Here is a 26,027-nt window from a genome sequence, read left to right on the forward strand (position 1 = left end):
TAGTAGAGACGGGTTTTCATCATGTTGGCCAGGCTGGTCTCAAACTCCTGACCTCATGATCCACCCGCCTCGGCTGCCCAAAGTGCTGGGATTACAGGCGTAAGCCATGGTGCCTGGCCTTTTATTTTTTTTGAAATGGAGTCTCGCATTGTCCCCCAGGCTGGAGTATGGTGGCGCAATCTTGGTAAACTGCAATTTCTACATCCCAGGTTCAAGCGATTCTCCCAGGTTCAAGCGATTCTCCCGCCTTAGCCTCCCAAGTAGCTGGGATTACAGGCGCCCACCACCACACCTGGCTAATTTTTGTATTTTTAGTAGAGCCGGGGTTTCACCATGTTGGCCAGGCTGGTCTTGAACTGCTGACCTCATGATCCACCCGCCTCGGCCCCCCCAAAGTGCTGGCATTACAGGCATAAGCCACCGCGCCTGGCCCAGTTTATTTTTATTTTATTTTATTTTTTTGAGGTGGAGTCTCATTCTGTCACCAGGCTGGAGTGCAGTGGCATGATCTTGGCTCACTGCAACCTTTGCCTCCCATTCTGAAGCAGTTCTCCTGCCTCAGCCTTTGGAGTAGCTGGGATTACAGGCGCCTGCCACCATGCCTGGCTGATTTTTTTTTTTTTTTTTTTTTGTATTTTTGGTAGAGATGGTGTTTCACCATGTTGGCCAGGCTGGTCTCAAACCCCTGACCTCAGGTGGTCTGCCTACCTTGGCCTCCCAAAGTACTGGGATTATAGGCATGAGCCACTGCGCCCGGCCACAGTTCACTCACTTAGAGTATACAATTCCGTGGATTTAGTATATTTGCAGAGTTGTGCAGTCATTGCCGTGTTCAGTTTTGGAACATTTTCATCACTCCATAAAGGAGTTCTGTACCCACTTACAGTCATTCCCATTGCCCACCAAGCCCTCCCTGGCTGCCTCCAGCTTTAGGCAAACACTAATCTACTTTTTTTCTTTAGAGATTTGCCTATTCTGGCCATTTGATAGAAATGAATTGTATAATATGTAGCCTTTGGGTTTGGCTTCTTTCACTTAGCAGTCAGTTTTCAAGGTTCATCCATGTATCAAGACTTTATTACTCTTTTCTGTTTTGCTATGTTGGGTCTTGCTGTGTTGCCTAGGCTGGATTCAAACTCTTAGGATTAGTCAAGTGATTCTTATGCCTCAGCCTCCCAAGTAGCTGGGACTACAGGCGGGTGCCATTGTGCCCGGCTAAAACTTCATTCGTATTTATGGCCTTTTATCCAGTAGTCCCCTCTTACCTGTGCTTTCCCTTTCCGTGGTTTTACTTACCTGTGGTCGACCATGGTCTGAAAATATTAGGTGGAAAATTCCAGAAATAAGTAATTCATAAGTTTTAAATTACATGCCATTCTGAGCAGTGTGATGGACTCTCGAGCAGTTCTGCTTCATCCTACCTGGGACGTGAATCGGACATAAATCATCCTTTTGTCCAGTGTATCCATGTTGCACACGCTCCCTTCCTAAGGGTCACTTAGTAACCATCTCGGTGATCAGATCCACTGTGGCGGTATTGCAGTGCTCGTGTTCACGTCACCTTTGTTTTACTTCATAATGGCCCAAAGCGTAAGAGTAGAGATGCTGGCATATTATTATAGTTGCTGTACTGTATTATTAGTGGTTGTTTTTTTTTTTGTGTGTGTGTGTCAAATGATCCTTTATTTAAATATTTTCCTTTGTGCTTAACTGGCTGGGCATTCCACAGCACCACTGTTGATACCATCTATGATGTCATGAGGGTGGCGGCCATCAACATTACAGCCCACAGACTGGGCAGTCCCCAAGATCTCTTTAATGGTTCCAGAGAGTTCTCTGGCTAAGGATCGGTGCCGCATTGTCGAGCAATGTTGACGATCTCATCAAAAGTGATATTCCCACTGTGTTTAATGTTTTTCTGTTTCTTTCTGTCTCTTGGTGGTTCCTTGAGGGCTTTGATGATCAGGGCAGAGGCAGAAGGCACCACCTCAGTCTGGGCCTGTCTGTTCTGAATGGTCAGTTTCACTGTAATCCTCAGGCCCTTCCAGTCACCCGTTGCCTTGGCAATGTCACCACCAACCTTTTTTGGAGACAGACCCAGGGGGCTGATCTTGGGGGCCAGGGCAGAAGTGGCACCGACTTCACCTCTGGTGCACCTCAGGTATACGACTTTGATCTCATTGGGGTCGAACTTCAGCAGCATGGTGGAGGCGGCTGGTGTCGGATGAACCCGGATTCGGGACGACCGAAGAAAGTTGCACCTTGGCCTCCTCTGAGCCGAAAGCCGAGAGCTATTAGTGGTTGTTAATCTCTTACTGTGCCTAACTGATAAAATCTTTCATAGGCTTGTATGTATAGGAAAAAAATAGTTTATGTAGGGTTTGGTAGTATCCGAAGTTTCTGAGGTTTCAGGCACCTGCCTGGGGTTTTGGAAGCACCCCCTGCAGATAAGTGGGCGCTGCTGCACTACATTTGATCTGTTCACCAATGGGTGGACGTTTGGGTTGTTTTCCCTTTTTGGTTATTATGAATGATGCTGCTGTGAACGTCCATGTACAAGTTATGGTGGGGATGTAGGTTTTCATTTCTCTTGGGTATATACGTAGGATGGAATAGCTGGGTCATGTGTTCACTCTGTATAACTTTTTGAGGAGCTGCCAGATTGCTTTCCAAAGTGGCTGTGCCATTTTATATTTGTGATAAATGTATGAGAGTATCAATACATCTTATTCTCACTTTCCTTTAGGTCTCTGCTAAATGGCTTTATTTTTTTTGAGATGGAGTTTTGCTCTTGTTGCCCAGGCTGGAGTGCAATGGTGTGATCTCAGCTCACTGCAACCTCTGCCTCCCGGGTTCAAGCGAGTCTCCTGCCTCAGCTTCCCGAGTAGCTGGGATGACAGGCGTGTGTCACCGTAACTAGCTAATTTTTGTATTTTTAGTAGAGACAGGGTTTCACCATGTTGGCCAGGCTGGTCTCGAACTCCTGACCTCAGGTGACCCACCTGCCTTGGCATCCCAAAGTGCTGGGATTACAGGTGTGAGCCACCGTGCCCAGCCATGTCAAGTAAATATTTATTGAACAAATGAATAAACATTTCCCTCCACAAAAGGGAGAGACCTTATTAATTTTATTCAGCTCTGTATTCCTTCACCTAACCTCATGCATAGTGTGTGTGTTGGAAGAAGGAGTGATGCATGCCGTTAGGGAGATGAGGGTGCCGTGAGAGGAGGCTGGCCATTGGGGGCATGGAGAGGTTACTTGGGGGGCTGATGAGGAAACATCTTTTGTGGGCTTCCAGAATGTGAGAGAAGGGGAGAACTGGAAGGAGGATTCTGGTTGACTCGGTCTATGTTGGCATTTTTACAGCTGTAAGGAAGCCAGGAATAGGAGGAGGAGGATTTGTTTGAGGGTGAAGGAAGGATAAGGGATGAGTTCAGTGTCCATTCAGCAAGCATTTATGGATGTCTCCTATTAGGTGCTGTCCAGACATACAGAGGTGAAGCAAACCCATCTTTGAAGTCTGGTAGTGGGATTAGTTGGGGTGTCCTCTGTTTGGCACTACTTGGGTGGGGCATGGGGGGAAGGATCAGGCAAAATATAACTCGAGGAAAGGCCGAGAAACAGCCTTTCCCACAGGAAAAAAGGGGAAAAGCTCAAGGCTTCTAGTGGGATGGCCTTTTGGCCTCAGAGGAGGTGCGACTTCAGAAAGGCTTCATAGGTGCTGGGACGGAGAAGGGCTTGAAGAATCTTCTGTATTTTTAACATCCCATTTGTGACTTGCTTCCCTGTTTTCTTTCCTCCAGAACCTTTCAGCTCTTGGGGCATTGGTGAGTCTCAGTAATGCACGTCTCAGTTCCATCAAAACTCGGTAAGTCTTTGGCCCTTTTTTTTCTCCAGGGGCATGTTCCCTTAGGAAGTGGGCATATGTACATCTTTCCTTTCATTGTCACCGTCCCCAGGATTCAAGACCTCTCTCTATTCCCAAGAGTGTGGAGAGTTATATTTCTTTTGTGAGCTCACTTGATTTGAACCCTACCTTTTCTAGCTCGCAGATGTCCTATTCCCCCCGGGATTACCTCTGCTCCCTTCTTTCTTTGCTTCTTCCACCTCATTCCAAGTATTTCAGGAGTTGGAAACCACAGTGCATCTGGGGGTGAAGTCTTGCTATAGCCTAGTGAGAATAAAAGAGCAGTCAGTCACTTTCTCTGAAGTCTAGCCACTGCTCACTTATCATGACTCTCTTCTTTCTTTGAAGGTTCGAGGGCCTGTGTCTGCTGTCCCTGCTGGTAGGGGAGAGCCCCACAGAGCTATTCCAGCAGCACTGTGTGGCTTGGCTTCGGAGCATTCAGCAGGTGTTACAGGTGAGGATTCAGCTGCTGCCCTACTTCCTCCTCCTCCCCCACCTTATTCCCCATCTTGGATGTGGCATGTTCTTTTCAACTTGGACATGTAGTTCTGAGAATAATTGGAAACAGTTCCCTGATGTGGAGAGGATAAGCTTCAAATAGAAACTTTTTTTTGAGATGGAGTCTCGCTTTGTCACCCAGGCTAGAGGGCAATGGCATGATCTTGGCTCACTGCAACCTCTGCCTCCTGGGTTCAAGTGATTCTCCTGCCTCAGCCTCCTGAGTAGCTGGGATTACAGGCCTCAGCCACCACGCCTGGCTAATTTTTGTATTTTTAGTAGAAACGAGGTTTTAACATGTTGGCCAGGCTGGTCTCAAATGCGTGACTTCAAGTGATCCGCCTGCCTCAGCCTCCCAAAGTGCTGGGATTACAGGTGTGAGCCACTGCACCCAGCCTATATATATATTTTTTTATTTCAGTAGTTTTGGGGGAACAGGTGGTGTTTGGTTACATGGATAATTTCTTTAGTGGTAATTTCTGAGATTTTGGTGCACCCATCACCTGAGCAGTGTACATTGTACTCAATATGTAGTTTTTTATCCCCCACCCATCTCCCACCCTTCCCCCTGAGTCCTCAGAGTTCATTATATCATTTTTATGCCTTTGCGTCCTCATAGCTTAACTCTCAGTTGTGAGAACATACGATGTTTTGTTTTTCATTCTTGAGTTACTTCACTTAGATTAATGGTCACTAACGCCATCCAGGTTGCTGCGAATGCCATTATTTTGTTCCTTTTTATGGCTGAGTAGTATTCTATGGTATATATACACCACATTTTCTTTCTATCTCTCTCTCTCTCTCTCTCTCTCTCTCTCTGAGACAGAGTTTCGCTCTGTCACCCAGGCTGGCATGCAGTGGCGCGATCTCAGCTCACTGCAACGTCTGCCTCCTGGGTTCAAGCAATTCTCTTGCCTCAGCCTCCTGAGTAGCTAGGATTACAAGCGTGTACCACCACGCCTGGCTAATTTTTAAAATTTTAGTAGAGACGAGGTTTCACCATGTTGGCTAGGCTGGTCTCCAACTCCTGACCTCGTGATCCGCCTGCCTTGGCCTCCCAAAGTGCTGGGATTACAGGCATGAGCCGCCACTCCTGGCCTACACCACATTTTCTTTATCCACTTGTTGGTTGTTGGGTATTTAGGCTGGTTCCATATTTTTGCAATTGTGAAGTGTGCTGCTATTAAATATTGTGCGCAAGGGTCTTTTTCATATAATGGCATCTTTTCCTCTGGGTAGATGTCCAGTAGTGGGATTGCTGGATCAAATGGTAGTGATGTTTCATGTTTGTTGGCCATTTGTATATCTTCTTTGGAGAATTGCCTATTCATATCCTTAGCTCACTTTTTGATGTGATTATTTGTTTTTTTCTGGCTGATTTGTTTGAATTCTTTGTAAATTCTGGATGTTAGTCCTTTGTCAGATGCACAGTTTGTGAAGATTTTCTCCCGCTTTGTGGGTTGTTTACCGATTATTTGTTTTGCTGTGCAGAGGCTTTTTAGTTAAGTCCCATCTATTTATCTTTCTTTTTGTTGCTTTTGGGTTCTTGGTTATGAACTCTTTGACTAAGCCAATGTCTAAAAGGGTTTTTCTGATGTTATCTTCTATAATTGTTATGGTTTCAGGTCTTAGATTTAAGTCCTTGATCCATCTTGAGCTGATTTTTGTGTAAGGTGAGAGATGAGGATCCAGTTTCATTCTTCTACGTGTGGCTAGCCAATTATCCCAGAACCATTTGTTGAGAAGGGTGTCCTTTCCCCACTTTATGTTTTTGTTTGCTTTGTTGAAGATCAATTGGCTGTAAGTATTTGGCTTTATATCTGGGTTCTCCCTTCTGTTCCATTGGTCTATGTGCCTATTTTTATATCAGTATCATGCTGTTTTGGTAACTGTAGCCTTGTAGTATATTTTGAAGTCAGGTAATGTGATGCCTCCAGATTTGTTCTTTTTGCTTAGCCTTGCTTTGGCTTTGTGGGATCGTTTTTGGTTCCATATGAATTTTTGGATTCTTTTTTCTAGTTCTGTGAAAAATGATGGTGGTATTTTGGTGGGAATTGCATTGACTTCGTAGGTTGCTTTTGGCAGTATTGGCCATTTTCACAATATTCTACCTATCCATGAGCATGGGATGTGTTTCTGTTTGTTTGTGTCGTCTGTGATTTCTTTCAGCAGTGTTTTGTAGTTTTTCCTTGTAGAGGTCTTTCACCTCCTTGGTTAGGTATATTCCTAAGTATTTAATTTTTTGTTGTTGTAGCTGTTGTAAAAGTGGTTGAGTTCTTGATTTTATTCTCAGCTTGGTTGCTGATGGTGTATAGCAGTGCTGCTGATGTGTATACATTGATTTTGTGTCCTGAAACTTTACTGGCTTCATTTATTAGATCTGGGGGCTTTCTGGATGAGTCTTTAGGGTTTTCTAGGTATATGATCATATCACTGGTGAATAGGGACAGTTTGACTTCCCCTTTACCGTTTAGATGTCCTTTATTTCTTCCTTTTTTTTTTTTTAGATGGAGTCTCTTATTCTGTTGCCCAGGCTGTAATGCAGTGGTGCAGTCTTGGCTCACTGCAACCTCCACCTTCTGGGTTCAAGCAATTCTTCTGCCTCAGCCTCCCAGGTAGCCGGGATTACAGGCGCCTGCCACCCCGCCCGGCTAATTTTTGTATTTTTAGTAGAGATAGGGTTTTGCCATGTTGGCTAGGCTGGTCTCGAACTCCTGACCTCAGGGGATCTGACTGCCTTGGCCTCCCTAAGTGCTAGGATTACAGGTGTGAGCCACTGCGCCTGGCCTAGACGCCGTTTATTTCTTTCTCTTGTCTGCTCTGGCTAGGACTTCCAGTACTAAGTTGAATAGAAGTGGTGAAAATGGGCATCTTTGTCTTGTTCTTGTTCTCAAGGGGAATGCTTTCAACTTTTCCTGTTCAGTGTAAGGCTGGTTGTGGGTTTGTCATACTTTGTTACTCTTTTTTTTTTTTTTTTTTTTTTTTTCTGAGATGGAGTCTCGCTCTGTCGCCCAGGCTGGAGTGCAGTGGCGCGATCTCAGCTCACTGCAAGCTCCGCCTCCCGGGTTCACGCCATTCTCCTGCCTCAGCCTCTCTGAGTAGCTGGGACTACAGGCGCCCACCACCACACCCGGCTATTTTTTTGTATTTTTAGTAGAGACGGGGTTTCACCGTGGTCTCGATCTCCTGACCTCGTGATCCGCCTGCCTCGGCCTCCCAAAGTGCTGGGATTACAAGCGTGAGCCACCGCGCCCGGCCATACTTTGTTACTCTTTTAACGTTTTAATTTTTTCCCCTACTTTTACATCCTTTGATAACATCTCCACTTAGTTATTTAACAAGAATTTTCTGAGCACATATGGCAGGCAGTGTACCAAGCTCTGGGGAGACAGTGAGATGTACGTGGACCCTGCTTTCATGGTGCTCAGAGTCTAGCACTTTTTCTATGAAGTAAATGTTTACAAATAGGAAATGTTTATGCTTTGTGAACCACATATAGTTTCTATTGTATATTGTTTGTTTTCCAATCCTTTAAAAGGTAAAAGCCATTCTTAGTTTGTGGGCCATGCAAAAACAGGCACCCATAGACCATCATTTACTGATTCCTGTTGAAGATACTTTTTTTTTTTTTTTTTGAGATGGAGTCTTGCTGTGTTGCCTAGGCTGGAGTACAGTGGTGTGATTGGCTCACTGCAACCTCTGCCTCCCAGGTTCAAGCAATTCTCCTGCCTCAGCCTCCCAAGTAGCTAGGACTACAGGCACGTGCCACCACACTTGGCTAATTTTTTGTATTTTTAGTAGAGATGGGGTTTCACCATGTTAGCCAGGATGATCTCGATCACCTGACCTTGTGATCCACCCACCTTGGCCTCCCAAAGTGCTGGGATTACAGGCGTGAGCCACTACACCCAGTGAAGATACTTTAATTGAATAATTATATAAATGATTGTGAAATGATAAACTGAGGTAGGTGCTGTGGAGGTAAAGACTATAGTTCTCAGAAAACACGTAACAGGAGAATCTGACTTCAGCTGGGGTGGTGTGGGTAGTTGTGATCAGGGCCAGCCATCCAGGGAGAGCTTTTCTGAACTGATCAATAGGAGTTAATTGGGTTAAGAGACTGTTCTATTGTGCAAAGCCGTGAGAGAAGAGGAGCGTGGCCTGTTTGAAGAATTCCAGCATGTGGCTAGAATTGATGAGATGTGGCTGGGGTGATAGGAAGACTGGGGACCAAGTTGTGTATGGCCTTACAGGCCATGCTAAGGATTTTGGCTTTTATTCTTGGAGTAGTGGCAACTCATGGAAGGTTTTAAGCAGGGATGAGGAGGTGGTGGTAGTGATTGAAAGTATCTCTCTGTGGCCGGATATGGTGGCTCACGCCTGTGATCCCAGCACTTTGGGAGTCCGAGGTGGGCGGATCACCTGAGGTCAGGAGTTTGAGACCAGCCTGGCCAACATGGTGAAACCCTGTTTCTACTAAAAATACAAAAATTAGCCAGGCATAGTGGCGGGCGCCTGTAATCCCAGCTACTTGGGAGGCTGAGGTGGGAGAATTGCTTGAACCTGGGGGGTGGAGGTTGCAGTGAGCCGAGATCGCGCCACTGCACTCCAGCCTGGGTGACAGTGAGACTCCATCTCAAAAAAAAAAAAATATATCTATCTATCTATCTATCTATCTGTCTATCTATCTCTGGCTGCCTGTGGATAATGGATTAGAAAGGAACAGATTGGAAGCAGAAAGACTATGTAGATGGCTACTAAAGTAATCTAGGAGAACATTCACTGTAGCTTGGACTAGGGTTGTGGCAGTAGAACTGATAAGAATGATATAGGTTTGAGAGAGATTTAGTGTCAGAGTGGCAGATGCTGAGGAGAGGTTAGCATCAAGTAGAACACATGTCCAGGGTGACTCCTGGATTCCTGAACATTGGAAGACAGGTTTGGAGGTGTGGGAAGAAAATCCAATGGCTGTGGCCTTGAGCATTCAGTAGAAGCACCATTAGTAACTATCCCCCCGATCTGGCATCAGTGGAAGTGGCCAGGCATCTCAGTGTAGCCCCGATGGTTCAGTGGGTGGAGGCTTTAGTTGGCTTTTTTTTTTTTCCGAGGTGGAGTCTAGCTCTGTGGCCCAGGCTGGAGTGCAATGGCGCAGTCTCCGCTCACTGCAACCTCCGCCTCCCGGGTTCAAGCGATTTTTCTGCCTCAGCCTCCTGAGTAGCTGGGATTACAGGCGCCCATCACCACACCTGGCTAATTTTTGTATTTTTAGTAGAGATGGGGTTTCACCATGTTGGCCAGGCTGGTCTTGAACTCCTGGCCTCATGTGATCTGCCCACCTCGGCCTTCCAAAGTGCTGGGATTACAGGTGTGAGCCACCAAGCCCAGCCCTTTTTTTGTTCTTTTTTTTTTAAAGACATGGTTTCATTTTGTCACCTGGGCTGAAATATAGTGGTGTGATCATGGCTCACTGCAGCCTTGACCTCTGGTGCTCACATCAGTACCCCCCACCGCCCCCACCAATACTGGGACTACAGGCGTGCACCACCACCCCCTGCTAATTAAAAAAATTGTTTTGTACAGATGGGTTCTTGCTATGTTGTCCAGGCTGGTCTCGAACTCCTGGGCTCAAGCAGTCCTCCCACCTTGGCCTCCCAAAGTGTTGGGATTACAGGCGTGTGCCACTGTGCCTGGCCTGGCATCTTTTACTAGGGGAAGAGTCTTCAGTGTTTAGATGGCAGTTAAAGCTGAGGATGAGATGATCAAAATGAGCCTTTTTATGGACTGGATTTTAAAGCATACCACACTTAATGGTCAGGTAGAGGAAGATGGACTGACGAAGGAGACTGAGACAGGCCAACAGAAAGAAGAAGATAACCAGGATTGCGGGCTGGAGGGGGCCAAGCGAAGACTATTTGATGGATGAGGGAGGAGTTATTTCTGTGTGTGCCTCCTGAGGTGGGACAAGACGCAGACTGAGAATTGCTGACCAGATTAGCAGCATGGGTGGTAAGACCACAGTGAGAGTGGTTTTGCTGGAGCAGTGGACGCTGAAGCCAGACTGGCATGGGATACGAAGCAAATGGGAGAAGGGAAATGGAAGGAGGGAAGATGGGAAATTTTTGAGATGCTGGGCTCTAACGATGAGGGAGAGAAATTGGGTGATTACTGGGATTTGGCAAGTGAAGTATGGGCTCAAGAAAAGACTTTTTCGGTGGCTCACACCTGTAATCCCAGCACTCTGGGAGGCTGAGGCAGGCAGATAATGAGGTCAGGAGTTCAAGACCAGTCTGGCCAACATGGTGAAACCCCGTCTCTACTAAAAATACAAAAATTAACTGGGCATGGTGGCATGTAATCCAGCTATGAGGGAGGCTGAGGCAGGAGAATCCCTTGAACCAGGACCCGGGAGGCGGAGGTTGCAGTGAGCCAAGATCACACCACTGCACTCCAGCCTGGGCTACAGAAGGAAACTCCGTCTCTAAATAAATAAATAAATAAAATAAAAAAGACAAGATTTTTTTAAGATGGGAGAGACTTGAGCTGTATAAATGTCAGTGGGAAGAGTCCATGTGATGGGGACTGGTTAGAAATTCAAGGGAGATAAAGCGAGTGACAGTGTAAGGTTCTGAGAGGAGGGAAGGGGATAGTATTGAAAGCACAGTGGAGGGACTGTCTTTGGGTAGGAAGAGGGCAGGAGAGGGCGGGTAGGATGAAGATGAAATTTTGAGGTTTGGGAGTGGGAAGCAAAGGCTGTTTTATTGGATTGGTGCAAAACTAATTGCTGTTTTTATAGTTACTTGTAATTATCTCTGGGCTTCAGTTTTTTCTATGAAGTTATGGGCAAGGTTAAACAGAGGTGACCGTGGTGGGAGAAATAGCGATTTGGAAGTTGGAGGAGAAAACTTAAGTAGCAGAGTTAACCAGAGAAATGCAGTAGGATTACTGGACAGTGATGAGGGCCTATGTGTCGTTGGTAGGCCTGCCTGTTTTTGCTTCATAAGTATTCTCTTTTTTTGACACATGGCCTCCTCTCATCTAGCAGGAGATATATGCTGGATGTTTTTTCCTTAGATACATATTAATTTTCTAAGGAAGTCCTTTTAAATTCAAATTGTTTTTTCTCCATGGGTTCCAGGGTGGGTTTGAGCCAGCTAGCAGCAACCTCAAAGAAATGGCGCAGTTTTATTATGGCTGAGGCTTATTTTTCAGTCTGAAAAGTGCTCTTCTCCCTTTCTAGCAGGGAACATTAGTATGAGATCATTGGAAAATCTTTCCAGGGCTGCGGTGAGCCGAGATTGCGCCACTGCACTCCAGCCTGGATGACAGACTGAGACCCTGTCTCAAAAAAAAAAAAAAAAAAAGGCTGGGCATCTTGGCTCTCACGCCTGTAATCCTAGCACTTTGGGAGTCTGAGGTGGGCGGATCACTTGACTCCCAGAGTTCAAGACCAGCCTGGCCAATGTGGCAAAACCCCATCTCTACTAAAAATACAAAAATTAGCCAGGCATGATGGTCCATGCCTGTAATCCCAGCTACTCAGGAGGCTGAGGCATGAGAATCGCTTGAACCCAGGAGTCAGAGGTTGCAGTGAGCTGAGATTGCGCCAGTGCATTCCACCCTGGGGGACAGAGCAAGACTCTGTCTCAAAAAAAAAAAAGAGAAAACTCGACCGGGCACGGTGGCTCTCGCTTGTAATCCAGCACTTTGGGAGGCCGAGGCGGGCAGATCACGAGGTCAGGAGATCGAGACCATCCTGGCTAACATGGTGAAATTTCGTCTCTACTAAAAATACAAAAAATTAGCTGGGCGTGGTGGCAGGCACTTGTAGTCTCAGCTACTCGGGAGGCTGAGGCAGGAGAATGGCGTGAACCCGGGAGGCGGAGCTTGGAGTGAGCCGAGATCACGCCATTGGCACTCCAGCCCGGGTGACAGAGCAAGACTCCGTCTCAAAAAAAAAAAGAAAACTTCCAGTTAATCAGGTCTTTAAGGTAGAGCTTTGTTACTCTTTTTTTCCCCCACACAAATTCCTAGGACCCCAGATACCCTTAATAGTAAAATGTAAACACATGTCCTTTCTGTAGACAGAGGCGTTACTCTTGGATACTCCATGTCTCCTTGCCGTCTTTTCTACCAGGTAGTGGCTTGGATGGTCATACTGACATTAACCGTGGCATTTCTCAGAATGCTTGTATTTTCTCCTGCTGCTCTTTGGTGACAATCCAGGTGAGGCTGGAAGCACGGGACATTATTTTTTCTTTAGACCCAGGACCCGCCTGCCACAATGGAGCTGGCCGTGGCTGTCCTGAGGGACCTTCTCCGATATGCAGCCCAGCTGCCTGCACTGTTCCGGGACATCTCCATGAACCATCTCCCAGGCCTACTCACCTCCCTGCTGGGCCTCAGGCCAGAGGTGAGATGTCTCCCTGGGCCCTTCCCCATGGCCCCCCACAGTCCTCACCTTCACACACTGTTTAATTGTTTGATGGAAGTGACTGGGGAATAGGACTGAAGAAGTGAGAAGAGGGAGGGGCCAAGAAAAAGTGATTTCTGGAGAAGGGCCCTTGTTGGGTGCCTGGGGGAGATGGAATATGATGACATGGTGCTCTCAGCCTCTCGTTTCTCCCTTTGTTTTTCCTACAGTGTGAGCAGTCAGCATTGGAAGGAATGAAGGCTTGTATGACCTATTTCCCTCGGGCTTGTGGTTCTCTCAAAGTAAGTATTTATGCACTCTTCTCCCCACCAGTGTAAGCCTTGAGAGCTCTTACCTCAGATTCCTGTCCTGAGATTCCTAAGCACCTATCTTCTGATAATCCTTTAAAGTTACCTATCTCCACAAGTACACTTCTACCACTTTGTAGCACTTACCTCATTTAATCCTCGTTTTTCCAAAGAAATTGGAATCGAGAACTTGCTAAGAACAGCAGGCACGGGAACCTGTATCTGTTTGATGCCTAAGCCAGACTCTGAACCATGGGCTCCTTCCTTTTTCTGCCTTGCCTTTTCTGTATCTCTTAAAATGCCCTGCCCACTTTTCTACCACCTTGTCTTTTCTTTGAGACAGGGTCTTACTCTGTTGTCCAGGCTGGGGTGCAGTGGCACACACTTGGCTCACTGTAGCCTTGGCCTCCTGGGCTCAAGCAATTCTCCCACCTCAGCCTCCCAAGTAGCTGGGACTAAGGCGTGTGCCACCACGGCCAGCTAATTATTAAATTTTTTGTAGGGGGTCTCGCCATGTTACCCAGGCTGGTCTTGAACTCTTGACCTCAAGTGATCCTCCTGCCTCAGCTTCTCAAAGTGCTGGGATTACAGGTGTGAGCCACTGTGCCTGGCCCCCTTTCTATCTTATGTTATTTTTTTTAATTTTTTTTTTTTTTAATTTTTAACCTTCAACTAATTCACATCGTATTTTATTAATTTTTTTTGAGACAGAGTCTCACTGTGTTGCCAGGCTGGAGTGCAGTGGCGTGATCTTGGCTCACTGCAGCCTCCGCCTCCCGGGTTCAAGCAATTGTCCTGCCTCAGCCTCCCGAGCAGCTGGGACTACAGGTGCATACCACCATGCCCAGCTAATTTTTGTATTTTTAGTAGAGATGGGGTTTCACCATGTTGGCCAGGATGGTCTCGATCTCTTGACCTCGTGATCCGCCTGCCTTGGCCTCCCAAAGAGCTGGGATTACAGGCATTAGCTACTGCGCCTGGCCATTTTATTTTTTTTGAGAGCGTCTCTGTCGCCCAGATTGGAGTGCAGTGGCGTGATATCGGCTCACTGCAAGCTCCACCTCCCAGGTTCCAAGTGATTCTCATGCCTTAGCCTCCGAGTAGCTGGGATTACAGACGTATGCCACCATGCCCAGCTAATTTTTATATTTTTAGTAGAGACAAAGTATCACCATGTTGGCCAGGCTGGTCTTGAACTCCTGGCCCCATGTGATCCTCCCGCCTCAGCCTCCCAAAGTGTTGGGATTACAGGCATGAGCCACCTGCGCACCCAGCCTTTACTTTATTCTTGAAGGTTTTGTAATTTTCTCTGGGAATGCTTCCTGACACATCACTTCCCTAGGACAATTGCCCCAACACTTCTTACTGCGTGTATTCCTGTTTAAACTCCCTCTGTCGCTTCCTGACCCCTTCCTCCCAGTTGTCATGACACATACAAGGTGACTACAAAAGAGCCTTAGTAGGTCAGACAGGCAGGTCAGGGTGTATGTGGGTCAGATGATGGAGGTCAGGAGAAGAATTACAGTTTTGTTTTTAAGGAGATACAATAACAAACATGAATGGTTTACAAATTCTACCTAAGCAGTCACAGTTAAAGGGCCATTTGTAATTGGCACATTTGTTGTTTGCAGTATAATTGGATGCCAACTGTACCTAAGAACAAGTAGGTGTTCCCCTGTAGATTAAATGTTCTCTTATTTTGTTAATATTCACCATTGGTTTGACAAATGATTGGACACTTGCTTAATCAGATGGAAACACAAATCTCTAGAGAGCTGGAATTTGTGGCAAATTAGTAATTTTTTTGTTTAACTGGTGGAGTTAACTGTATTTGCCATTAGTATTGTTAGTCAAGGGGGAGTTTGCTATTCAGGTTGTCTTGAAAGTGAGATTATGAGGCCTGTAATCCCAGCACTTTGGGAGGCCAAGGCGGGTGGATTGCATGAGCTCAGGAGTTTGAGACCAGCCTGGGCAGCACAATGAAACCTCGCCTCTACTAAAATACAAAAAATTAGCTGGCTGTGGCGGTGTGTGCCTGTATTCCCAGCTACTTGGGAGGCTGAGGCAGGAGAATTGCTTGGACCCAGGAGGCGGAGGTTGCAGTGAGCCAAGACCGCGCCACTGTACTCCAGCCTGGGTGACAGAATGAGACTCCGTCTCCAAAAAAAAAAAGAAAGATTAATGTGGTTCTGTGACCAAAGCAAGAAAGTAAGCTCTTGGAGGGAAAGGGAACTGGTCTTTAGTGGGTGCCCACTGTGCCATTCACTCTCCTGAGTGTCTAAGATGTGTTGTCTCATTTTATCATTGTAATTATTCTGTGGAATTTGTGTCATTGCATTTCACAGAGGAGAAAACCAGCTGAGAGGGACTTAAGTGACGTAACCAAAGGTTATATTATCTGGTAATTGTAAAACCGGGGCAGATAGCAGCTCTAGTCAATTCTTAGTGGCTGTGTAGCTCGCTGGCCTGGGAAGGACTGTGAGTCAGAGTTCCATCGGCCTGAGCGCTGTGATCAGTGAGTGGTACCTGCAGTGATCAGGGAGTGGTGCCTGCAGTGTCGTTAGTAACTGGTTACTTGCAGTATCTGAAAAGTGCCTGAGCAGATGCTAGTTCTGAATGAGCGTGGGGTTTTGTCCTTGCTGGTTCCTTCTTTTCATGCGAATGCCACTAATCACAGCTAATAGAATCTTTGGGTAGGCAGGGCAGGACTTTTTCTCAAGAAGGTATTTGGAGTGACTCATCGATTTTATTAAAGATTAGCAGAGGTTATTTACTGAGGTTTTACTAAGTTTAGTAAAAACTGGTTATCTTGTCAAATGTTCTGTAAGTTAACCTCTCAAATGACACAGGCCAGCAGTTTGTCCCTGAACAAAGGTTTGGTTTTACTTCAAAAGTGTATTTTGATTCAGCTCTGTTAGGTATTATCTTTATCTACCTGCATCCCCCATGAAAGTGGAGAGGAAATTGAGTGTTACTTAACAGAGTAAAAGTGTGAATAGTAAGAGTTAAGGAGACTAGAATGCTAAGTGTTCTTCTGCTGTTGCTTTTTTATTTTCAGTGTGAGTAGTCAGGAGAATTTATCTATAATTCACAACCTTTTGTCAGACAGTTGAACTTAAGGGCCTGCATTTTGAGTACCCTTTCCAAACTAACAAATGTTCCTGTGTCTTTCCAGGGAGTGTCTACCATTATTTCCCTAAGAATCAAGTGTCATCTGCCAGGAGTTTGAGATCAGCCTGGCCAACATGGTGAAACCCTACCTCTACCAAAAATACAAAAAAATTAGCTAGGTGTGGTGGTGTGTGCCTGTGGTTCCAGCTACTTGGAACATTGAGGCAGGAGATCCCCTGAAGCTGGGAGGCAGAGGTTGCAGTGAGCTGAGATCGTGGCACTGCACTCTAGCCTGGGTAATAGAGTGACACCCTGTCTCAAAAAAAAAAAAAAAAGGTTCATCTGGAGAACTTCCCTCTGTTGAGGGTGTTGAGGGTGTTGAGGGTTTTGGCTTTGTCGGTTGCCAGCACTTCAGATAAGAATCTGTTATGCAGAGTCTCCAGGGGCAATTTGCACTTGGAAAATCTCGCAGACTAGTACTTAGGAAAACTGGTAATTGCCGTTTTGAAGTGTCTGTGTTTTCTGTTACATTCCCCGGATATGCTCAGGGTAATTGTAGACTCCAAGCTCAGGATTACTCCTCCCAAGTAATGTGAATCGAGCATTCTGAGTCCATGAGTTCAATTCCTGCAGAGACTTGCCGTATTGTTGAGCAGTTCCTCGGAATGGGTGGGAAGACTGACCCACTCTTGAGAGAGCCCCAGGACATGCTGTGTGTGTGTGCGCGTTTTGAGTGAACTGTTCCAAGTGAGTCATCGCTTTGGTTTGCTTTGTGGGTCAGCCAGGGTAACCTGTGGTTAGAACCATGTCGCTTCACCGTACACTGCTTTACTGCAGTCACATAAGCAGACTTCTGTTGGCCTCAGCCCAGCTTTTTGAGCCGTTTTTGGAGATAGGGTCTCGCTCTGTGACCCAGGAGTGCAGTGTTAAGATTGTAGCTCACTGTAAGCTTGAATTCCTGGGCTCAAGTGATCGTCCCACGTCAGTCTCCCAAGTAGCTAGGACTACAGGTGTGCACCACTAGGATGTCTCGGGGAAAGCGTGAGCCTGCTCTTCCCCCTTCTCTCTATGTTGCCAGTGTTGGCTCCAGATTCTTGTTTTTCCATATGCTTGTCTTGTTGTCCTTACTAATTCTTTTTTTTTTTTCTGAGACAGTCTTGCTCTGTCACCCAGGCTAGAGTGCAGTGGCGTGATCTTGGCTCATTGCAACCTCCACCTCCTGGGTTCAAGCAGTTCTCCTGCCTCAGCCTCCCAAGTAGCTGGGATTACAGGTGCCCGCCACTGTGCCCAGCTAATTTTTGTATTTTTAGTAGAGACGGGGTTTCACCATGTTGGCCAGGCTGGTCTTGAACTCCTGACCTCGTGATCTGCTCATCTCAGCCTCCCTAAGTGCTGGGATTACAGGTATGAGCCACCGTGCCTGGCCTTTTTTTTTTCTTTTTGATACAGGGTCTCACTCTCGTCACCCAGGCTGGAGTACACTGACTGGCGTGATCTTGGTTCTGGGCTCGGGTGGTCCTCCCAGCACAGCCTCCCAAGTAGCTGGGACTACAGGCATGCGCCACCACACCCGGCTAAGTTTTTGTATTTTTAGTAGAGATAGGGTTTCTCCATGTTGCCCAGACTGGTCTCAAACTCCTTGGCTCCAGTGATCCGCCTGCCTTGACCTCCCAAAGTGCCCGGATTACAGGCGTGAGCTGCTGCACCCAGCCTGTGCTTTTTTATTGACATGTTAAGTAAGAAGATCTAGAAGCAGGTCTTACAACGACTATAATTGCAAATTAGTGATGCATGTGAATGATATTTCAGGATGTGTTACAATTATAATGTGACATGAAAATGATTCTATTAGTGACAGTCACAGGTACTACTGACACTACTGCGGCTATTTGCATTTATAAGTGAAGGAAACACTACATTTTACAAATAGGCTAGTGGGAGTAATTTTTTTCCCCATCCATGTTCACAGGCCCCTTTGATTATATACCCGACTACATTGTGGTTCTCAGGTTAAACACTCCTGTCCTAGCACCTTCACACAGCAGGCAGAGAAAGTGCTGAATGACAGATTGCTACTCCGAGACTTGCTGCCTTACTTCTGCTCTAGCAGCCTTCTTTTTTGACCTTGTCCTGCCCTCATACCTCTGGTTAGTGTCTTAACTTCCAGCTTGGACCCTCGTTTTTGTGTGTGAGCTGGTAGAGAGTTGGAGTGTGGAGATTGTTTTTTAGTACTATGTCCTTTTGGCTTGAGGGAAAAATTTTGCAAAAACTGTCAAGGAGGAAGCCCAGCTGTCTGTGGGACAAGGCCAGGCCCTTTTCGCCCCCAAGCAGGAAGCCGAGGACCAGAGCTGGCGTTGAGGAGTCTTTTACCATGAAAGCATGTCCATGCCTGGTGTTGATGCCCCATAGAGGGCTTTGCTTCTTGTGTCTACAGGAAAAAAAAAGACCTGGGCTTAGAGTCTGCTGCTGGGAACGGATGGGGTGTACATCTCTGGCTCTCAGAGCTGGCTCACCCGCCTCTTCCTTTTTTCCTCCACATCCAGGGCAAGCTGGCCTCATTTTTTCTGTCTAGGGTGGATGCCTTGAGCCCTCAGCTCCAACAGGTAAAGGGCAGGGAGGGAGAGGGAGAGCCCGGGGATCTGAGCCTGGAGTGTCTCTTGCTGCTCCTCCTCAACTTTTCTGTCCTGCCTTCATATGCCCATCTGGGTCCTTCAGCCTCATTGTCCCATCTCAGGTTTCCCTCAGAGCTGTCTCTGATCTCCATCTCTTTTGGGCGTTAGTGGGGCTGGGGGTTCTGTGGCTGGGCTGGATGCCCATCTGACCAGGTTCCTGTCCTTTCTCCCACAGTTGGCCTGTGAGTGTTATTCCCGGCTGCCCTCTTTAGGGGCTGGCTTTTCGCAAGGCCTGAAGCACACCGAGAGCTGGGAGCAGGAGCTACACAGTCTGCTGGCCTCACTGCACACCCTGCTGGGGGCCCTGTACGAGGGAGCAGAGACCGGTAGGGACCAGGGCTGCTAGTTAGTGGAACAATGGTGAAGAAGCATGGCAGGAAGGAAGAGGAGGGGAGCCCAGAGACATGGGGCAGTTGGTTTTTGGGGAAAATGGGTTAGAATACAGGCAGGTCGTCCACCAGAAATGACAGAGGGGATGGAGAAAGACAGTGTACAGGGCAGTTGTGCTTCTGCCAGCTCCTGTGCAGAATGAAGGCCCCGGGGTAGAGATGCTGCTGTCCTCAGAAGATGGTGATGCCCATGTCCTTCTCCAGCTTCGGCAGAGGTTTTCGGGACTGGCCCGCTGCCTAGGGCTCATGCTCAGGTGTGTGTGGGTATTGGAGGGAGTGGAGGCATGGAGCAGGAGGGATTGATGAGGGAGTGTCGCCTTCATCAGGAGAAAGGAGATGAAGGTGGGTGTGGGAGTTACTCCAGGGAGCCTGCTCTGAGGGTCTCCCTGCTCTGATTCTCTTTAGCTCTGAGTTTGGAGCTCCCGTGTCCGTCCCTGTGCAGGAAATCCTGGATTTCATCTGCCGGACCCTCAGCGTCAGTAGCAAGAATATTGTAAGTGGGATTTGTCATCTCTTCACAGCCCTTGCTCAGGACACCAGGCAGCCAGGAAAGTACTGGGGACCTGAGTCTCCCCAAACAGTGTCATCCTGGAGTCGTCCCAGACAGCTTCCTACTTTCATCCAAATACCATTACTTTCTGTGTGTCCTGACACAGGAGCACACTGTCAGAGTGTAGCAAATGCTTTCTTGGGGGAGGGTGAATTTGGGGATCAGCTGAGTCATTGCTGAGAGGCCCAGCCATCCTCCTTACCTTCCATCCAGGGTCTGTTTTAGAGGCTAGGGGTTTGATTTTGTTGGGAGAGCTGAGATCAGGGGTTGGGTTTCTTACCTGTGTGTACATATGTAAATAGTCTGTCCCTGTTTCTGTCTCTCTCTGGCTCTCACTTTCTTCCCCCACTCTATCTCTGCCACTTTTTTCTCCAGAGCTTGCATGGAGATGGTCCCCTGCGGCTGCTGCTGCTGCCCTCTATCCACCTTGAGGCCTTGGACCTGCTCTCTGCACTCATCCTCGCGTGAGTGGGATTGGGCTGGCTGTGGTGAAGGGAGAGGGCGTGCCAGAAACGAGGGTCATCCTTCCTTCTCTGCCCCAGGTGTGGAAGCCGGCTCTTGCGCTTTGGGATCCTGATCAGCCGCCTGCTTCCCCAGGTCCTCAATTCCTGGAGCATTGGTAGAGATTCCCTCTCTCCAGGCCAGGAGAGGCCTTACAGGTGACCATCCAGGAAGGGAATAAAGAGGAGAGGGGGATGAGTGGGTGCAGGTGGGCTGGGGCTTCTGGCATGTTGACCCCCCATTCATAACTGCCATCTTTGCTCATGACACAGCACGGTTCGGACCAAGGTGTATGCGATATTAGAGCTGTGGGTGCAGGTTTGTGGGGCCTCGGCGGGAATGCTTCAGGGAGGAGCCTCTGGAGAGGCCCTGCTCACCCACCTGCTCAGTGACATCTCCCCGCCAGCTGATGCCCTTAAGGTGAGGAGGCCTCGGCTCCATCTTAGGACTCATCCTGTGCCCTTTGACCAAGTATGCCTGCTCAGGAAACACTGTCTGCTGTGGCTGTCCTGCCTTCTTGTTTGCCTGTGGATGTGATTTATGTTTCCTCTGCTACCAGCTGCGTAGCCCGCGGGGGAGCCCTGATGGGAGTTTGCAAACTGGGAAGCCCAGCGCCCCCAAGAAGCTAAAGCTGGATGTGGGGGAAGCTATGGCCCCGCCAAGCCACCGGAAAGGGGATAGCAATGCCAACAGCGACGTGTGTGCGGCTGCACTCAGAGGTGGGTGAGGCCTGTGCCCTGGACCACTGGGGCTCAAATGGGACCCCATCCCTTCCCTTAGTGGGACTCCCCTACCTACTATACCCTTAGATGAAACTTGTGGCGAGAGTGTCTAGACCAGCCTTTGTCCACTGTGATAAGTGATCCCCCAAACAGCGGGTGAAGGGGAAGGTGCCTGTGAAATGCAGAGCCAGGTGGAAGCCCGCAGAGAGGCCAGGAGGAGGCGCCCAAGCAGCCGCCCCGTTGCTGCGGCTGCAGGCGGCCTCTGGTCCTCCTGTTAGACCGGGAACTGTGGTAGCTGACACTGCCCCTCCAAGGCCTCCGCTTCCTCCTGCGTTCAGCACATCCTTGGCGTATCCACTTTCTATCAGGCAGAGTTCTAGCACACGGGGAAGGCTCCTCCCTGTGAAGTTGACATTCTCCCCAGGGCAGGCTGCCTGGGGGAGCTCCCTGCTCTCACCGTAACCACTGGCCTGTCCACAGAGGTTGCTAATTGGATACTGTGCAGTTAGTTAATGGATGCCTTTCCTCTGGGTCCCATATATTTCACTGCCTGCCACCCCATCCCATGGGAAGGGGAGAGCCGATTGTCCCCAAATATATAAATGCAAAATTACAAAATTTATAATTTTTTACTTACATTGTCTCAATTAAATACTGTCAGTGGCCCTATACAGTAGAGGTACTTTTATGATCCCCATTTTCTAGTTGAGAAGTTTCTAGTTGGCCAAGATAGGCAGTGGCAGAGTTGATGCCCATTTGGGGCTGTGTGCTTCGGAAGCCCTTGCTGTCAGTCCTGTTGGGAGCCTGCCCTTTACACACCGTTCTTCTTCCCCAGGCCTCAGCCGGACCATCCTCATGTGTGGGCCTCTCATCAAGGAGGAGACTCACAGGGTTAGTGGAGCCTCGTCTCCGTGGAGATAGGGGAAGGGGCCCCTGCTCTGTACACACTGGGGGGTGTGGCCCAGAGGTGGGTCCATTCAGACCTGGGAGCAGGCTCTGGAGAAGGGTTGAGTGGTCTTGGGGATGTTTCCAGGTGTGCTCTGTCCTTTTCAGAGACTGCATGACCTGGTCCTCCCCCTGGTCATGGGTGTACAGCAGGGTGAGGTCCTAGGCAGCTCCCCGTACACGAGCTCCCGCTGCCGCCGTGAACTCTACTGCCTGCTGCTGGCGCTGCTGCTGGCCCCTTCTCCCCGCTGCCCACCTCCTCTTGCCTGTGCCCTGCAAGCCTTCTCCCTCGGCCAGCGAGAAGATAGCCTTGAGGTAACTGCGACGGGCCAAGCCCCTCTTCGGTTCCTGGAGTCTCTTGTTTCCAAGACCCAGTATTTCTGGTGCTCACACTTGCACATTCTTCTTTCCTCAGGTCTCCTCTTTCTGCTCAGAAGCACTGGTGACCTGTGCTGCTCTAACCCACCCCCGGGTTCCTGCCTTGCAGCCCATGGGCCCCACCTGCCCCACACCTGCTCCAGTTCCCCCTCCTGAGGCCCCATCGCCCTTCAGGGCCCCACCCTTCCATCCTCCGGGCCCCATGCCCTCAGTGGGCTCCATGCCCTCAGCAGGCCCCATGCCTTCAGCAGGCCCCATGCCCTCAGCAGGCCCTGTGCCCTCGGCACGCCCTGGACCTCCCACCACAGCCAACCACCTAGGCCTTTCTGTCCCAGGCCTAGTGTCTGTTCCTCCCCGGCTTCTTCCTGGCCCTGAGAACCACCGGGCAGGCTCAAATGAGGACCCCATCCTTGCCCCTAGTGGGACTCCCCCACCTACTATACCCCCAGATGAAACTTTTGGGGGGAGAGTGCCCAGACCAGCCTTTGTCCACTATGATAAGGAGGAGGCATCTGATGTGGAGATCTCCTTGGAAAGTGACTCTGATGACAGCGTGGTGATCGTGCCCGAGGGTCTTCCCCCCCTGCCACCCCCACCACCCTCAGGTGCCACACCACCCCCTATAGCCCCCACTGGGCCACCAACAGCCTCCCCTCCTGTGCCAGCCAAGGAGGAGCCTGAAGAACTTCCTGCAGCCCCAGGGCCTCTCCCGCCACCCCCACCTCCGCCCCCGCCTGTTCCTGGTCCTGTGACGCTCCCTCCACCCCAGCTGGTCCCTGAAGGGACTCCTGGTGGGGGAGGACCCTCAGCCCTGGAAGAGGATTTGACAGTTATTAATATCAACAGCAGTGATGAAGAGGAGGAGGAAGAGGAAGAAGAGGAAGAAGAAGAAGAGGAAGAAGAGGAAGAAGAAGAAGACTTTGAGGAAGAGGAAGAGGATGAAGAGGAATATTTTGAAGAGGAAGAAGAGGAGGAGGAAGAGTTTGAGGAAGAATTTGAGGAAGAAGAAGGTGAGTTAGAGGAAGAAGAAGAAGAGGATGAGGAGGAGGAAGAAGAATTGGAAGAGGTGGAAGAGCTGGAGTTTGGCACAGCAGGAGGGGAGGTAGAAGAAGGTGGACCTCCACCCCCAACCCTGCCTCCAGCTCTGCCTCCCCCTGAGTCTCCCCCAAAGGTGCAGCCTGAGCCAGAACCAGAACCCGGGCTGCTTTTGGAAGTGGAGGAGCCAGGGACAGAGGAGGAGCATGGGGCTGACACAGCTCCCACCCTGGCCCCTGAAGTGCTCCCCTCCCAAGGAGAGGTGGAGAGGGAAGGGGGAAGCCCGGCGGCAGGGCCCCCTCCCCAGGAGCTTGTTGAAGAAGAACCCTCTGCTCCCCCAACCCTGTTGGAAGAGGAGACTGAGGATGGGAGTGACAAGGTACAGCCCCCACCAGAGACACCTGCAGAAGAAGAGATGGAGACAGAGACAGAGGCCGAAGCTCTCCAGGAAAAGGTGAGAGGGCCAGGCAGGGAAGGCTCCTTGGGTGAGAAGGTGGGGCTGGCAGGAGAAGGGGTGGCAGCTGCTTATCTTAGGAGAGGTTTGCCCAGCCTGAACCATTCTTCTGTGTATGTGTGTGTGACTATTCTGAATCTTGTATCTTTGTGCCTAAAAGGAGCAGGATGACACAGCTGCCATGCTGGCCGACTTCATCGATTGTCCCCCTGATGATGAGAAGCCACCGCCTCCCACAGAGCCTGACTCCTAGCCATCTTCTGCACCCCACTCTTTGTTTCCAATAAAGTTATGTCCTTAGATAGTGACTGCTGCTTCTGCCTTTTGCCACACCTGGGTCCCCAGCCAGAAGCTCAAGTGTCTGCTGGGCTTTTCAGGGTGTCCATAGTATTCCCCAGATGTCTCCATAGCTGTCCTCTTGTTGACGATCCAGAGAGGAACCATTGACATACGGGGGTAATGGACTGTCCCATCACTCAGCACGATGGTGTCAGAATTGTAGGATTTTGGCTGGATGCTAAACGTGCAGAATTGTGTGTAGGGTTAAGAATGAGGAGTTATAGAGACACAGCCCTGCTTTCGCGTTTGTATTCGGGGTAGGAAATGTGTGGAGAATGTATCCTAGTGAGTGGACCTGTGTCAACTCGCACATATCCACACGCATGCCTGCTCAAACATACGGCCCCTTGGTCTGAAAGGGCAGGCTGAGTGATTGCTCAGTCTATGGAAGTTTAGAAAATTAGGAAAAGGTGTGGAGCAGTTTAGTCATTGAATTCTGGGAAATTTGGATCTAAGGCATCCGTAGTGGGTACGTTGGGAATGAGCTCTGTTTTGGGGCTGGTCCTCCTAATGACGGTTCCCCCACAGCTCCCTGGCAGGAGTTTGATAAGCTCACCCCAGGCCTTCCTGCTCACTCTTGAGGTGTGGATATTTCCCACCCCGTGTGTGTTTTTTTCTTTTTTTTTTTGAGATAGACTCCTGCTCTGTCACCCAGGCTGGAGTGCAGTGGCATGGTCTCGGCTCACTGCGCCTCTGCCTCCCGGGTGCAAGCAATTCTCTGCCTCAGCCTCCTGAGTAGCTGGGATTACAGGGGCCCGCCACTGCCCGGCTAATTTTTGTGTTTTTAGTAGAGATAGGGTTTTACCATGTTGGCCAGGCTGGTCTTGAACTCCTGAGCTCATGATCCACCTGCCTCGGACTCCCAAAGTGCTGGGATTACAGGCGTGAGCCACTGCACCTGGCCGTCCCAGTGTCTGTTTTCTTTAAGCACTAATCCTATTCTAGGTCTTGCTGGGAGGGACGTGTGAGGATGAACCGAGAGAGGTGTCTGTGAGAGGGTCCCAAGGTTTGTGAGCTTGAACTAGGTGCCCCGTGTTTTTTTTACTCAGTCAAATGAGTCATGAACATAAGTAAAGTGCCTTCGCAATGCAGAAGAGGGAGTCACTTCTCCCAACACGTGTCTTGAAGAGCCCTTTGAGGAGGTGGCATTTGAGCTAATTTTTGGAAACTTCAGTAGGATTTTAAAAAGTTACCCCTCAACTTGTTATTTCGAAAAATTTTAAACAGAAAAGTGAGAACAGTACAATAGATAACCTTTGCCTAGATTTGCCAATTAACGTTTAGTCATGTTAACTCTTATCCCTATAAACTGCGTATCTACGTGTAGACATGTATCTATATGATACCCATATATCTGTCTAATCTATACATCTGTATTTATACACATTTCTTTTTTCATGGGACCATGCGAAAGTAAGTTGTAGACATCGTGGCCCTTCCCATCCCAGATTTTTTAACATAAATTATCTTCTAAGATTAAGGATGTTTTTCTACGCAATCATGATACATTATCAAAGCTAAGAAAAATAACTAATCCAGTGATAATTGTGATATTAAAATTTTCCTATTCCTAAAATGTTTTATAGCTTTTTTTTCCCTCCTCTGAGTTCAAGAGGAATTTTTTCTAGGTGGAGAAGGCCCTGGAAGGTTTAAGGATCACTGCAAGGACAAGTTGTAGAGTGTGAAAAGTGCAATAGTGGTTTTTCAGAAAGGGAAGGAACCTGATTTCTGGAAACTGTAGATAGGTAAAGTTGACATTGATTCTGGGGAAGAAACCAGAACAGAATTTTTTCTAATTTGAATTGTA

The 26,027-nt window shown here is 48.5% G+C and overlaps 1 protein-coding gene and 1 pseudogene across 1 annotated transcript in view; one reads left to right on the forward strand and one right to left on the reverse strand.

Moving 5' to 3' along the window:
* Positions 1–24,189, forward strand: part of PELP1 (proline, glutamate and leucine rich protein 1) — a 33,672-nt gene extending 9,483 nt beyond the window's left edge. Inside the window, exons 2-17 of the mRNA XM_030799763.1 lie at positions 3,805–3,869; positions 4,257–4,362; positions 12,667–12,816; positions 13,047–13,118; positions 18,779–18,838; positions 19,083–19,233; positions 19,424–19,550; positions 19,702–19,789; positions 20,222–20,310; positions 20,389–20,505; positions 20,620–20,767; positions 20,907–21,066; positions 21,905–21,960; positions 22,123–22,329; positions 22,430–23,881; positions 24,042–24,189. Coding sequence (XP_030655623.1) covers positions 3,805–3,869; positions 4,257–4,362; positions 12,667–12,816; positions 13,047–13,118; positions 18,779–18,838; positions 19,083–19,233; positions 19,424–19,550; positions 19,702–19,789; positions 20,222–20,310; positions 20,389–20,505; positions 20,620–20,767; positions 20,907–21,066; positions 21,905–21,960; positions 22,123–22,329; positions 22,430–23,881; positions 24,042–24,134 — 3,141 coding nt within the window. The 3' untranslated portion in view covers positions 24,135–24,189. The remainder of the gene's footprint in view (positions 1–3,804; positions 3,870–4,256; positions 4,363–12,666; positions 12,817–13,046; positions 13,119–18,778; positions 18,839–19,082; positions 19,234–19,423; positions 19,551–19,701; positions 19,790–20,221; positions 20,311–20,388; positions 20,506–20,619; positions 20,768–20,906; positions 21,067–21,904; positions 21,961–22,122; positions 22,330–22,429; positions 23,882–24,041) is intronic.
* Positions 1,676–2,218, reverse strand: LOC100599535 (annotated as a pseudogene).
* Positions 24,190–26,027: the final 1,838 nt, after the last annotated feature.

This window comes from Nomascus leucogenys, chromosome 19, assembly GCF_006542625.1.
Source record: "Nomascus leucogenys isolate Asia chromosome 19, Asia_NLE_v1, whole genome shotgun sequence".
NCBI lineage: Eukaryota > Metazoa > Chordata > Mammalia > Primates > Hylobatidae > Nomascus > Nomascus leucogenys.